Source organism: Protopterus annectens, chromosome 6.part0, assembly GCF_019279795.1.
Source record: "Protopterus annectens isolate FY-2018-M chromosome 6.part0, PAN1.0, whole genome shotgun sequence".
In the NCBI taxonomy this organism is placed as follows: Eukaryota; Metazoa; Chordata; order Ceratodontiformes; family Protopteridae; genus Protopterus; species Protopterus annectens.
This window is the reverse complement of record NC_056737.1, coordinates 480,461,326-480,477,740: the sequence shown is the minus strand read 5'-3', so window position 1 is coordinate 480,477,740 and position 16,415 is coordinate 480,461,326. Positions and strand designations below refer to the sequence as shown.

Below are 16,415 nucleotides of genomic sequence, written 5' to 3'. Positions count from 1 at the left end.
GCCTGTCCGAGAAAGGTTCTCGAGACCCAAAATTCTTCGGACCCCCTCTGCCTCTGGGCCGGCATCCATTCTGTCCCCCTGTGACTCTGGGGGAAGAAGAGCCCTGAGTGTCTCGGGAATACTGTGACTTCCAGAACCACATCATCTTTTGCCCTCTCTGATTCCAGGAAAAGCATCTTTGAGGGTTCGAGAAGCAGATTTCAATGGCAAACAGTACCTTCCCATCCTTCTCATTCTGGACTAAAGTCTCTTTGACAGTCTTACCAAAGAGAGTAGAGCCGTCATAAGGGGCATTGGCAAAGGACTCCTTGAAAGGTTCCGAAAACTGAAATAGTCTGAACCAGGCGTTGTGCCTCATGGACACGCTAGACCCAGCCACCCTAACCACTCTTTCAGTAGCATGTGAGAAGAGTCACATGGACGTGTTGGAGACTGTTTTCAAAGGGGCCATCCTCGCGGAGAACGAGTCCCTGTCCTCCTGTGACATGGACTTGGGGGGAGACTCAGCTATTTCCTTGACCAGGTCGCGCTGGAGTCTCGTGACATGGGCCAGGTAGTTCAGCTCCCTAATGGAAAAGGTTGCTGATGCATAAACCCCCTTCCCTAAGCGGTCCACCATCTGCAACGTTCGGTCACGAGGATGAAACGAGGAACTCTCTTGGGCTAGTTCCTTTTTTGTGGCTGCCACTACCACCATAGCATCTATGGGGGAGTCCTTGTTCCACGCGGGTCTATCTGATGCTGGACTCATGATCTTAGGATGTTTAGGGATTGGTTCTATGGTATCTGGCTCCTCCCAGGCCAGAGAGGTGACCAGGTCCACCAGGGGATCTGCGGGAGGGGACACCCAGAAAGTAAGTGGGCCCGTGCCAAAAGACTCCAGGAACACGGATTCATCAGAAGGTTTGGGGGTGGACCAACCTCCCCGCTGGTGTATTATTTCCATGATGTCTCCAAAGGAGACATCCTCGGGAGTTGACCTGGGGGATCCTTCCCCATCATCCAAATCCGTATCCTCGGTGAGGGACTTGGGGGAGTCCAAGTGCCTCCTCTTACACGTATGCTTGCGAGGTACGTCTCCGGTGGGGCTCTCCGGGGGTGGGACTCGCAAGCCACTTGTTCCTCAGGGGAAACCATCTGGGGTTCCTCGAGAACAGGCTGTCCCTCTCGTAAATTGATGGGATGCGTAGACGCAGCTGAGGGGGTCAGGGCGGAATCTGAGGGGATAGTCAAAGGTGTCAATCCAGTGGAGGGAACCCTTTCCACCACGTTGAACGCCGAGGGAGAACGAACCTCCTGGGGTACCAAAACGGAAGCCGCTCTCCCCGGATCTGATGCGAGAATCGGAGCTGGGCCTGAAGTGGACAAAGCTCTGAGGAAGGGAACTTGTCCTGACAATGCCGGAGCCGATGAAAAAAGTTCCACTCCCTTGGATCTGACACCTAAGCTCCAGCTCAGAGAGCCACTCGGATATGAACTGGTCATATCCGACATGCTCCAGGCAGTTGTCGGCATCAAGAAGACAGGTACCATCGGTGCCGACCCCCTGACTAAGGCCATCCTCGAATCCAAGTAATCAGAAACTGGTGGATGGAGCAGAGAAGGAGAAATTGGTGTGAAAAAAGGAAGCAAGCTCCCCCCTCCAGAGGGAGAGGGGGCTGGCAAGACCCCCATCTTGATCTGTGTACAAATGAACCTCCCCATCAGTTTTATCCATGTCAACTACCGATAAGCTACGCGTGGATCTCGACGAGGCCATGGACTCTTACCTGGCAGGTCGAGGGACCGGGGCCTTAGATGGAGGATGTGTCTCCTCCGGCTCCGGGGAAAATCTCAGAGATCAGATCCGAGGGGAGTCAAGGATCTTAGCCTGACTTTTGGTGGGAGTAGAAGGAAGGTCCGGTGACCTCTTGCATTTCTCTGGCTTAGAAGAATGCTTGTCCTTGTGCTCCCTCTCCTTCTCTCTGCCCCTTTTTCACTCCACTTCCACAGGCTTAGAAGCGGGAGGTTGAGTCCCAGCCTAGGAAGGAAGAGAAGCAAGGGCAAGAGAGGAAGGAGAGGCAGCCACAACAGCCACTGTGACCGAAGCCGTGGATGAGGCAGCCACCTCAGAAGTGGAAAGAAGGCCTTTGAGGGCCAATTTAGCCTTCCTGTCCTTAATAGCTCATGGGTTAAAACCTGCACAGATAGTACACTCTGTACTCAAGTGGGTAATGCCCAAGCACATCACACAAAGTGTGGCCATCTGCAAGAGACAATTTATGGCCACACTCAGTGCACCTTTTAAATACAGGCTTGGGGTCAGCCATGACTGTACAAAAAAAACACACTAGAGAAGGAAAAAGGAGAAGAAAAATAACCTATTTCTCACTCACAAACCACTCACCACACACTCAAGGCACACAGAACACTGAGGGGGGAGGGGAAGCAATACAGACTAACAAGCTAACACTAAAACTACATTGGAAACTTTCTAACACACGACACACCAGAGAGGGGAGGAGAAGAGGGAACCTTCACTAAACAACTACACTGAAAATGTTTAGAAAAAGGTTGCTTAAAAAAGCAAAAACCCACTCACTAACTCAGAGCTCAGGGGATCACAATGCATCAGGCAAGCCAAGGCAAATGAGATCTGGGGGTTGGAAGGTACTGGAGGTGTATTACGGGTAAGGGGAGGAGCTTGGAGCTCAGAGCAGATACTAGTGAAACTGCCACCTCGGATCCGATACGGATCTAGTATCCCAAACGTTGAAGACCAAATGAAGTAAACTACTTCAGATTTAATGTTGATCACCAGTACTTTTCTCCACTATGTAGGAATTTAAAAAACTGAAGGGCAGAACACATCACACAATTTAAATAATGAAATGAACAAATCACATGACTGTAAACAAGCCAATGAAGCCATACATTCACTGGTAAAATTGCTAAAAAGACATGTCAGGCATAGCACTCAACCTTCCATTCCCAAAATGAGGAACACCTTCCCTCATAATGTGGAACAAATGGGCAAAATGTGGAACACATACTAAAGGCTTACTAACAACTTCAACTAAAAAGGTCACAGGGTGGTTAAAATATGCTCTTTTAACTTATAAAAAATATCTTTTAATGAATTAATATGATTCATTGCTATTTACCATGGATATCAGTTAAAAGATTCCTAATACAAAATGTGTGCCAGACCCTTGCAATGTGGAACTTTGAGGAACATGAATTTTTTTAAGACCTCAAATGAGGTATGTTCCTCATAATGACATAGTCTTGAGAGGTATGATTGCAGGAGCAAAATGTTAAAATATAATTAATGTTCTAAAGGTCTCCTTTTTAAGACTTTTTAAAAATGTAAGGTATCATTTAGACCTGAAGATTGACAGCCATTACATAAAACTTGCAATGTGTACTCTTGTTTTATCTAACATTGCCACAGCTTTAACTTTTCTAATATGGTGCTCACTTACTTGGAAGTGGAGTATGTTTACAATTCCCTACACGGGCAACTAAGCTAAGGTTCTTTTAAATCTAGAATGGTAGAAATAGGTGTGCATACAAATACTGGCCCCATTGCTACAAGTTACAACATCCATATCTTTGTTGGATGCCAATTTTTTGGGAAAGGTGCTGCCCTTTTCTTCCCAAGTATGAGTGAGTAGCATTAGCTGCTCACCCCCACCCTCCCATGTCATTTCCTTCTATACCTGGGTTAATATTTGATCCAGAGACCTCTGAGTTACAGTTCAGACTTTATCCCTGGTTAATGAATTAATTTTATACAACAGATGTGAGGTGGGGGGAACAGGTTTAGCTAAAAACCAGGATAAAATTTCATCTAATGAGAGGAGCACCATTTTTTTTACAAACAGATCATTACAGACGAGATCAAATAGCAAAACAGGTATATTTCATCCAATGAGAGGACCACTCTTTTGTTCACAGAAGACCACAGACAAGATCAAATAGCAAAGCAGGTATAATTACAATCAGAAGCATGTTTTAAAATGGCACTAGCTACAAGGAAAACAGATGAGAAGCATTAATAAGCAGTAAGCCTTGTCAGAGCACCTTATCACACACCCACAGTATTAAAATAAATTCACAACTAATTTTGGGTATTGAAGGATGAGAAGTGCATTCATTCCAGTGTTATTGTTACATCATGTATTCCAGAGTGGAACTAGGTTGTTAAACATTCATTGACTGCTTTCTGCTTCATTTTATAGAGTAGCAAACAGGCAGTGTGTACAGTCTCACTCTGTGGATGACTTGTAATGGAGATTGGGAGGCAGCAGAAGAAGAGTTAAGGAAACACCGTGCATACACACTGTCAAGTGTGTTCATGTCTATGACAACAGAGGTAAGGAGCAATGTAGATAGAAAGGAAACATAGCAGATCAAGACCACCCACATCAAGTTTCTGTCCAGGCATTAAATATCTCTGACTGAGGGACATGTATTCAAAGTAGAGTAGCAGTTTCTCTCCTAATCCTGCCTGGACACAGATTAAGTTCTACAGGAAGAGCAGGGATAAGACTATGCAAGGAAACCAAGGGATGTCAGAAGGCAAAGGCACAATGTATGTTTATGTGCATTTCCTTGTGTTTAGTGTAAACCCAGGATGGACAGAATGGAAAAATGCATTGCAGGTGTTTTGTAGCCTCTCACCCTGAGGTAGTACAGCACAACGCCTGTGCTCAGAATGTCATCATCCATGGCAATTAGGTGAGGTAAATGTGAGTCTATGGTCACCCCTGCTTTCCCCTGATTGATATCCACACCACATTTATCAGATGTCCACTTGTCAGTCCAGTCTTTGGTAAGTTGCTCTATCTGTGAAAAACAAAAAAAAAAAATGCAAAGGCATTAATATGTGTTACATGTCATACCTCTCAGCATTACTTTGCACTGTTATATTTATTTATATTTCTTTACTGGGGTAGTGCACTGATCAGTATTGACCAGTTTCAGGCTCAGCCCCAGGAGAATTACAAAACATTTCATTAACAAAAAATACAGAAATGTAAGCAATAACACAACAGTTCAGACTAATTACACAGAAAAAAAGTGTGTGTGTGTGTGTGTGTGTGTGTGTGTGTGTGTGTGTGTGTGTGTGTGTGTGTGTGTGTGTGTGTGTTCAGTGAATCGTGAAAGAGACTTGGAAAGGAAATAGGTTAGTTAATGTTGCATGTCTCATGTATTCAAATAAGACACTGAGGCTGGGTATGTGTTCACGTCATTTTTTATACATACACACATCAGGACCTGTAACTTGTACATATACTCCGTACTTGTTACTTCTAACACACTCACACGTGCATCTCCAGTCAAGTTTACATTCACACTGACTGACTACACAAAATAGCACTGATCTTGCATGTGCTCAGTAACTTATATGCATGTGCTGTCTAGCTACAGTGGCTGACTAGATTTAATATACACACTGATCTACATCCTTCCTCTTTTATTTTGCTCGACATTGCAAAATACAAGAATCAAGGCATATTTAAGAGCTAGACATTACTTCAACATTTCCAACGTAAACGTAACTGACTTCAAATCCAAGTCGGTGTGTATTTAGGATTGTGTTTGCAAATTCTACCCGATCTAGTTACATAGAAATTCTGGCTGGGTTTAATAATAGGGACAATCTATGGGGTTTCATTCAATATTGGAACATATGGGTTTACACATCAGAGTTGCTTGAAGAAAGCACACTGTCCTTCTGAATTTGAACAGTTGTTGAGTCACTCTCAAACTTAGAGTCGTTGGCATAGGTAATCTGCTGTGGCACTAGTTCTGAGACAGGTAAACACATGTCTACGATTCCTTCAGTAATCCATTCCTTCAGATTGTATGATGCATGATCTCAGTTCCTTACAAATGTCCTTCATGATTTCTACACGATCATGACCTTTGGATGTTGGCATTCACACAACTTCTCCTTGTAACAATGGTCAAAGGGGTTTACTGGTTTTATCAGAGTACAACTGTTTTCTTGAAAGTCGGGCCTTGACCACATTATTGTTCTTTGAGTTTGGTACTATCAATTGTTTGCTGAATGGAAGAGTTGTTTGCGTCTGTCTGGACATCAATCTTTGAGCAGATGAACCAAACAAGTTGTCTCAAGGAATGTTTCTGAGATTGAATAAGTTAAGGAAAACATTGGTACCATCTCTTTTGGATTTCTCCAACAAGTTCTTTGCACTCCAAACTGCATGTTCAGCTAAACTACTGGTTTGTGGATACTCAGGGCTACTGTTAACATGAACAAAGTCCCAAGACTCAGCAAATTTCTCAAACTGCTGACTAGTAAAATTTGCACCATTGTCAGACATGACTCTGTGCAGATTACCATGGACATCAAAATGTCTCTTCAATTTTGTAATGACTGTGCTGGATGTTAGATTAGAAAGTAGGTCAATTTGAAAACAATCTGAGTAAGAGTCTACCACCACCAAGTAATTTTGACCATTCCATTCAAAAATATCTGTAGCAACCATCAACTATGGTAATTCAGGAATTTGGTGTAGTTGAAGTGACTCTTTTTGTTGATGCAGTTTGGTGCTGTTGTAGACTGAACATGCTAGAGTTTTCTACTCTATATCTTTGGACACAGAAGGCCAAAATACAATGTCTCTTGCCCTTCTTTTAGTTGAATCAGTACCAGAGTGACCATGATGGAAAATTTTGATATATTCCTATTGTAATGCTTTAGGAATTACCAATTTTGGACCTTTCATGATGATTCCATCTTCCATCATGATGAGCTCATCTCTGTAAAGACAAAACTGAGGAATGTCAAGTGGTAAACTAGTTTGTAGTGTTGGCCATCCTTGACTGATAATGTTTGTCAGCTTCTGGAGAATTGGTTCTAAAGCTGTGTGATTTCTTAGTTCACCAAGTTCATCGTCATCAAGGCTTGAAAAATCTCTGACTTCCCTGACTGCAAAGTCTGCTGTTTCATTTTCATGCTGCTATGTCATTTGTTTGGGTGCACATGACAAAGCATCAGCAAGGTACAAGTGTTTGCCCATTTTGTAAACAATATTGAAATTGTACTTTTAACATCATGCATTGCAATTGAGCTGGGGCTGTATGCATTGGCTTTTTCACAGTTGTCACTAACTGTTGGTGATCAATCTCTATTTGGATAAGTCTGCCATAAATATAATCACTAAATTTCAAACGTGAACAATACTGTCAAAAGTTCTTTATTTGTGCATAATGCATCTCTATTTGAGTTAAAGTTCTCGACACATAAGCTACTGGTATGTCCTCTTGAAGACATGCTTCACCAAGGCCATACCTTGAAGCATCACAAGAAATAGTTACAGGTTTGTGAACATTATAATATCTCAATATGGGTAGACTGGCAACTTTCTTCTTCAGAATAACAAATCCTCTTTGTTGTTGTTTCAACCAGAACCAGTTTACATTTTTGGTTATCAACTCATGTAATGGTGCAGAAAGCTCACTCAAGTCTGGGATGAACTTTCCTAAATAGCTGACCACACCTAAGAAAATGCTGTAAAGATGTGATGTTCTGTGGAACTGGCAGTTCAACAACTATTTGCTCAGACATATCTGGCTGTAAGCCAGAACTGGTAAACAAATGTCCTGCATAAGTAGCTTCTTCCAGTTTGACTTTACATTTCAGAGGATTCAGTTTAAGATTTACTTCACATGCACGATCTAGAACTTTCCTGAGATTTCTATCATGTTCATCTTCACAACTGCCTCCAATAATAATGTTGTTTACTATAATAGCACATGGATAACCATCAAATATTTGTTCCATGGCACACTGAAAGACATAACTGGTAGAATTGATTCTAAATGGCATTATTAGAAACCTGTATCTACCAAATGGTATACCGAATGTAGTTAACAATAAAGACTTGTGATCCAGCAAAATTTGCCAAAGAGAGCTTTTTGCATCTAAGACTGAAAAAAAAACAGTGGAATTTGGCATGAGACTGGCTACCTCTTCTACTGTACACACTGGATGATGAGGACGTTTAAGTGCTTTAAGTCTCTTGGATCAATACAGATTTGAATATCATCTGAGCTTTTCTTATGAGCTATGACCATGGAGGATACACCCATTCAGTCAGTTCTTCTCCTTGAGTAAGGACACCTAAATTCTCCATTTTGTCTAGTTCTGATGTTACTATTCTCTGCATTGCTACTGGAATCTTCCCTGCTGATCTAACAACTGGACTTACTTCATGGTTTAACTTAATGGAATATGTGACTAGAAGTTTATCAAGCTCATCCTTGAAAATAGTGTATTCACTAAAAATACTATGTGTAAAACTATTGTTATTCATACCTTACATATTGAACCTCTATTAAATGAAACCGGTCCCATTCTTAGACTGTTTTTGAGGCTGTGCAGTCTAAGAATGGGACCGGTTTCATTTAATAAAGAGGTGACTGCATGTGTTTTTTAATTACATAAAACTGCAAGTCATAGCTGTTTCCATCAGAATGGCATGAAAGAACTACTGCACCATCAGTCTGAATCTCTTCACCACCATAAGCAACTAGTTTTGCACACTTTGCTGAATCAAGTTTCTCACCAGCTTTTACTTCAGCAAACATTTGTGCTAATATAACATTGCACTTAGATCCAGTATCGACTTTAAGCTCCACAGGTTTCCCATTAATTTGTACAGTACAAAATATTTCACTCTTTGTTGACAACTGACAGTCTACTGTATTAACTGTTTCATCAATCACAGGGACACCATCAACATAGAAAGATTGCTAACAGCTCTTGGAGTTCACTACAGTCTCTATCTGATTTACTTGCTTCTTTAGATACTCTTATTTTAACATAAATTTGAGACACTTTAGACTTGCAAAGTCTTTTGAAATGACTCCACTTCTTACATTTGTGACATTGCTGACCAAAACTTAAACACCTTTCCTGTTTAGGTCAATGATTGCTTCCATAAGTGCGACTGTTAACAATGAGGTTGGTTGAGGCATTACCTCTTGGTTTATATTTCTTTTCCATCTCAACGTTCTATTGCACACTATCAACATTCGTACTAGCAGATACTGCAAACATGCTTTTCTCATTTGTAACCATATTCGCATGCTTTTTTGTAATTTCATGTATATGGCAAATCTCAAAGGCTTTCCTCAATGCTAATTCACTATCTTGAAGCAAAATATTTCTCACTGCATCATTACTGACACCACATACAACACAGTCTTTTATCAACTGATCTCGTAGATCACCAGATCTACATGTTTATGCTTTATTTCTTAAGTTGGTAATATATGCTACAATAGTTTAACCAGGCTTTTGATTTCTTGTATAAAATTTGTGCCTTTCCATTGTAATACTCATTTGAGGGTTACACATTTCTCTACATTTTAAGCACTCAGGGTCTTCACACCTGTATCTTAATAGTTCTCTCCCTCCCCTGCATACACAAATGAATGTTCTCACTCAATGGTCTTTGAGCCAGCTAAAATGAGAAGTATAAATGCACTTGTACATGCATCTTTATCAGAAAATGCAGTCTGTATGAAAACATATTCTTGCTCAAACACTCGCCAATTCTCTGCAATAGTATTATCAGACACCAGTGATTCAGGTTTGCAAAATCCTTTGGCCATAACAACAAAATGCTTTTAAACATAAGTTTAGACCTGGTACTTGTAATTTTGCTCAAGTGCACAACAATCTCTCCGAAAATGCTTTATTTTAACACTGCAAACATCTCAAACACTTTGGACACTTCAAAAAGTCTTAGCTGCTGTTAAAAAGTTGAACACTGTGAAAAAATTAAGACATTTTAGCCTTTTTGAACATTTTAAACACTTCAGAGATTATTTCAAACACTTTAAATATTATGCCACTATCTCAGACATTTTGAACATCTCGGAAATTATTCTGAACACTTTAAATGCTAAGCCACATGTTTGGTGACTGAAAATCATTTGAAACAAATTTAAGTAACTTCAAATAACTGCTGACCTGTTTGTGACTTCATTGTTGGATACTGCTCTATTTGTAACTACGTGCCTCATGGTTTGCGAGCTGCTGCAACTTTGGATCCCATTCTGACACTGCATGTCTCATGTATTCAAATGAGACACTGAGGCTGGGAATGCGTTCAAGTCATTTATTATGCATACGCACATCAAGAGCTGTAACTTGTACATATACTTTATACTTCATACGCTTACTGACTGACTTTACTTCTAACACATTCACATGTGCATCTCCACTCAAGCTTACAGTCATACTGACTGACTGCACAAAATGGCACTTATCTCTCACATGCTCAGTAACTGTCTAGCTACAGTGGCTGACTAGGTTTAATACACACACTGATCTGCAGTTAATATGTCCTGTGCTGAAGCAGGAGCACTTGGCTTAGATGAAGAAGTGCTTTTTGAGTTGCACTCTGAATTTGGAATAAGTGTAGACTTCCTTAATATCGAAGGGGAGAGCATGCGAAAGAGTAGGCACCTGAGAGTTTGGTTCTAGGGGTAATGAGAGTTAGTGTGGCTTGTGAGTAGTGTCTCAGGTTGTATGAGGAGTTTTCTCATGATGTCTAGCTGCAAGAGGATTAAATGTATGCAGTTAAAATAGCTTGTACATTTGGGATCCTGAAAGTAGGTTAGATATTTATTTTATGGATAGCCATTTGGGTTTTTCTAAGGTATACAGTGACGCTCACAGGTGAGTTTGTAATGAATTGGCAAATGCTGTTAGAGATAGTCTGGAGTGTGTCAATGTTTTTCTTAGAGGCAGAAGCAAAAACTGAAAGCCCACATTCAAGGACAGAAAGAAAAACGTTTGCCAATGATTGCTCTGGTTGGTTGGGATAGAAAAGGGGAGATCTTTTAGGCCCACAAGAGGAAAAAGTTTACTGCAGCTGTCACTATGTGGAAATGGAAGTTTAGTGACAGATCAATCTATAGTAGTTATTTGAAGGTGGAGGTTCTCTCTATGGAATGATTGTGTAGGTCAAAGGTAGTTAAAGAGTTAGATGCTTAGTGAATTTTCTGTGGAGTTCCAAAAGGCATAGTTTTGGTCATGGTGCGTTTGAGAAGTAGTTTATGTTTTATGAGCCATTAGTGGAGCTCACGTAAGTCTGACTGGAGATGGCACTGAATGCTGGTGAGAGAGAGACCTGATCGGTAAATGACCATGTCATCACTATACAGGATAAGTGGGAGATTGGGGAGGTCACAAGGAAGTTTGTTAAAGAAGACGGAGAAGTGGGGAGCAAGAATGGATCTTCGTGGTACACCTTTGGTAACAGGTGCAGAATTTGATTGGGAGGATCCTATTGTATCTCTGAAGTGTCTCTCAGTGAGGAAGTTTTTAAACCAGGGAGCAGCATCTGGACTGATATTAACTTCAATTAATTTGTTTTGGAGAAGACTTTAATGGTCAATGAGGGCAGATGCCTTTGTCAGGTCCATAAATAGAGAACCTGTAAGGAGGCCACTATCAGAGTACACCTCCAAAATTTGCAGTGTCCTTGCATTATGACAAGCAAGCTCCATTTCTGGCAGCAGAAGAAAGCACACTTCCCTTTTCCATGTGAACCAAGAGATGGCAGCTATGAAGTATGGGCTAAATTAACAGACACCTAGTGCTCAACCACAATGTTGGGTGTTCTTCAGAACTGGCAAGGGCATGCAGTTGGGGATTTTTGTTAAATATCCATCTCAGACAGAGACTCCTCCACAACACATGACTTTTCACCTTGCTTCTCCACATGGTTGGCTTCTGTCTTGGCTTTGCCATTGTTTAGAATGGTTACACCTGGAATGTTAGGAAGGTCACAAGGTGGAGTTCTGGTCAGATGCGAGTTACGGCACTCCATCAGGAACTTGCCATCATATATCAGTCTACCTTATGGGATGGTACTGTACAACATCCCCCCTGGGGTGATGCTGTAGTCCTGTGGAGCAGCACTGTATCATGAAGAATCACCCTGCAGGTTAGGATGCATCGAAACTGAGGCTTCTGACAGCCCAACATTGACACGCCAACAGTACCACTGGCCAGATTCCAATAAGGAACAAACACTATGCCTATGTCATTCAGCCTTTCCCAGTACCTATCAACAGTTTAAAACTCCCCCATATCCAACAGGTCACCAAGTGCGCATTCATACTCTTTCACACACACATTCAACCTACCACTAACACTCTCTCTCTTTTGCACATGTACACCTAACAGAGGAACAGGAACAAGTTAACAGCCATTCAGTTTTAGTGGGTTTATAAAGCCTGTGGATACGTGTTAAGAATTTGTCTTGCAGCTGGAGTTGAAAGTTGGTTTGGTTTACAGCTGCTGTAAAAGGGTCATGTAAGGAGAATATATGGTTGCAGATGTGGGATGTAAGAAAGATTCTGAGTTTGTCTATACCTGTGCTGCCCTGGCTTCTGAAGAATTTTAATACTGGTGGTAGGATGGTTGACAACTGTAAAGGTGACTGGGCAGTTTAGTTCTTAGTGATGGTGGCAGAATGTTTATGTTGGCAATGGAGTTTGGTATGTTTGCAATAATCAGATAAAGTATGGAATGTTTGGAAGACCTGAGGTTAGGTCTTGGGGTTCTTTTACAAGTTGAAGGCGACCTAAGTCTACTAGGAAAGTACCCATGTCAGATGGAAGATAGTAAGATAATTAAGATTGAAGTCACCTAGAATGATTATGTTATTTTCTGGGACAGTTTTTAAGGATGTTAGTGATGAGTGATTTGAATTTGTTTAGGGAAGCAGGAGGAGGTATGCTGTAGTTGTCATTTGTCTTTGTGAGATGAACGTTTTAGGAGAATTCAGTTAGTACTCGACTCTGAGGAAGAGTTTCCTTGAGCACTGGACTTTTGGGTTTAGGTGCTTCTGTAAAAAAATAGAGCCTCCATCATTTGCCTGGTCTATCATCACTAACATACTTGTAGGAGGTTACAAAGTTCTGGAAATTGTGGACTCTCTTTCTGACCTGGGATTCTATGACTGCTAGAATGTCTGGATTGTATTAGGAAATAAAGCACTTATTATATGGTCTAGTTTGTTTCTGATGCTATGGGCATTGAGGACCCTGTAAGAAGGGAGTAATTCTGATGTTGAGGAAAAGGAGTTGTTGGGTCTTGGTTGGGTTCAATGTTATTATTTTTTAAAAAGGAATATAAAGATTATGGGGGACAGTCTAAATGAGGCCTTTAGTGTTTTTAGCCAGAGATGTTTCTGATTCTTTGTAATCATACAGAACAGTGATCCTGACAGTGGTGAGCTAGGAAATTGGTTTGGTCTGATTACTGGGAGGTAGTGGTGTTTTTTTTTTTTTTTTTTGTGAGGAAGTTACGAAGTATGGGTAATGCATAGTGATATGATGATTGTCTGTGTAAGTGTTTTTGATACAATGACTGCTTGTGTAAGGGTTTTACAAAGATATTTGTTATTGGTATTAGGGGATTGGTAAATGAAATAAACAAAAATAATATAAACACATCCAAAGTTGGCAGGCTATGACAAAAGGGTAGTTTGTATCCAGTAATAGTAACCTAGCAGAAGTGTCTTTATTCCACAGTTTTTCTTTATGCACAAAATGCTTACTTTTCAAATGACACGTAACAGAAATGTAAATTTAGCTGTTTACAATTATATCAATTACATGAGAATCACACAATCATCAATGCCATATTCTTTCCATTAAATTAGCAACAATATATAGTTATTCTTTAGTTATATTTTTAATGAAGATTTCAGCTTGACCCAAAACATATAATCTGGATTTTTGATGTTAGATCTTATTGTTATGCTAGTAATCTATTTGTGGTAAACAACAGTGCCTATAGAATACCCAATTACAGGGGGAAATGTTCTTCCAACTATTACCTTTCCCTGCAACAACCAAAAGTCCTCATAAGAGGATATTCTAATGTGTTAATGTACCCACATAATATAACATTGATCAATCAAAGATCCTAAAACAATACATCTGCCTGACCCTTCTGCCTTAAAATAGGATTGTATGCCATTCCAATATTCTTTTTTTTTTTCACATTCACAAAATATATGCTATCACTCAGCTTTTAAATGTTGTTTACACTTCCAATAAGCAATTTCTTTGGTTTTATACATTTTATTAATTCTATGAGGTATAATACATACTTGAGTATATTTACGTGACAATTTTCTAAAACACTATATTAGCCAAACCTACTGACTTTAAAATCAAATCTCTGCTGTAATTATTATTGCTATCATTTATTTCACACTGACTTAAACATTTCCAATATTATTCATATTTGTTTGTAATTCTACAATTAAATTTTATAAAGTAGATAAAGACTATCTTTATTCCACCATTTCCTTTATTAATCATTAAAGAACAATCCAATCATTTTGGAAATCTACTTTTATCTTGGTCTATAATTAAACAAATTTTATCTGAGATGTTTTCCTTATATTAAATATTAACATCCACCTAGACTGCACTAACTGAAAATTACTTGCTCTTAATCTGCTGACAAAATATAATTTTCCTTTAGACAGTCAGCCCAAAAATAAAGGTATTTACTCTTGGTTCTATCATTTTATTATAGCAAGAACAATCTACAAATCCCTGTATGCCAAAGGAAAATACAGAAAAATAAATTTTAATAATAATAATAATAAAGAGAAAAAATTCTAATTTTTAATGTAGCATGTTTATATATAAAATATCAAAATATGTTAACCAAAATATTAATATAATTGATTTTTCTTAATTTATTGGTACAGCTATCAACATTTTAGTATCCATAACTGCTTATCATCTATTATTTCTAAAGCAGAAGTAATCACAATCTATACTATTTATTTTCTTCCACTGAGCATGATACAGGTTTATCTGCCCAATATAGTATTGTTTTATAAACTAATGCCAATATACAATTCCTGATATTAGGAAATACTATACCCCTTTAATGCCACGGCCTAATATGGTTTGTATAAGTTGTACTTGGCTTTGAGTGATACCACAAAAATGTTAAACATTTTGCTTAATTCTCCCAAGTATATCTTTACCTTGTGTTTGTCTCTTTTTTTTTTTTTTTTTTTATAAAACTAGTCTGGTCTTTGTGTATTAATTTATTTACTATTTCTTTCATACTATTATTAGCAATGGATGCATTTTTTATTATCTAAATTTACAATAGACAGATGTTTATATGAAGTACATAGCTTGGGATCTTTTTCTTGCTTTATTATGAGACAAATCAACAAATAATTCCAGGCAGGTGGGACTTTACTGATTGACTGATATTTGTTTACCAGGAAAGTCCAAATGAACATTGCCCTTTTTCAGTGGAGGCCTGGAGAGAAAAGTTCCATTACACAGACATCATGGACATCATTTGGATTGTTTCATCACTACCATTTTGAAGTAATACATTTTTTATCAAATTTTATTTTGAAAAAATTACAAAATTAAATTTTTTCAAAGTAAAATAAGTTAATTAATTATTTTTTTTAAAGTAAATTAAACTTACTTTGGGAGAACAGTTTGCAAGCTTCTTTTATAATCCCATTTAATCCTAGCGTTTTTATTACTCTTTAGTTTATCTGTTCTTTAACTTATTATTGTATCCTTCAATAATTCCTGACTTTGCTCTGTACTACATTTAGCATTAATATTATTTAACATTTCTGTAGTAATGCTTACTGTATTTTTCCTTTAGCCGTTTTATTTATTTTCATGTAAAAGTTGCAAAATGCTTGTAGCATCTCCTCTATATCAAATGTTTTGTTATGAAATTCAGGATTTAATATTTTTTTTTTATTTGATTTGCTTTCCTAATTAGCTTACATCTATTAGCATATCTATGTGGTCCTTTTAGTATCATAGCATATAAATGTAATTTAATCTTTTCTAGGACAATTTCAAGTTCATGTGCTAAGATTTTCCTGCTGACTTTTTAACTTATTTTAAGTCATCTTCACCACATCTTCAGATATTTATCACTATAGCTCCAGGGCACTATACATCAATGATGACAAAAACATGCAGTACAACCTTGATTTACAGATTATGTGGGAGATATCATTTAGTTTATACAATTAGAAACTAATGAGAGTTTAAGGTTGACTGCAAGGTGTGCTTTAAATCATACTTTATGCCACAGGAACATCACAAAGCTATTAACTAGCATTCTCCAGTTCAATGTAACTATAACTTATGCTGTCTGATCTTCATGCTGTAATGTACTTTACCCCTCTATCCAATGTGGTAGTGGAAGAACATTTGTTCCTGGAATGCACTGGCTGCCAATGGGCTAACTGTGACATTTCAAAGACTGTCAGAAACCCCTTCTATTGAACTTGTCATTATATTGGAAGTTGAATTTCTGGTAACTGCTTCCTGCACTCTACTTCCTGCGCCCCCACTGG

At 38.9% G+C, this 16,415-nt stretch overlaps 1 protein-coding gene across 1 annotated transcript in view; it reads right to left on the bottom strand.

Moving 5' to 3' along the window:
* Positions 1 to 16,415, bottom strand: part of STARD9 (StAR related lipid transfer domain containing 9) — a 1,457,104-nt gene that overhangs the window by 548,007 nt on the left and 892,682 nt on the right. The window contains exon 16 of the mRNA XM_044073541.1: positions 4,666 to 4,830. Within this exon, the coding sequence (XP_043929476.1) occupies positions 4,666 to 4,830 (165 nt within the window). The remainder of the gene's footprint in view (positions 1 to 4,665; positions 4,831 to 16,415) is intronic.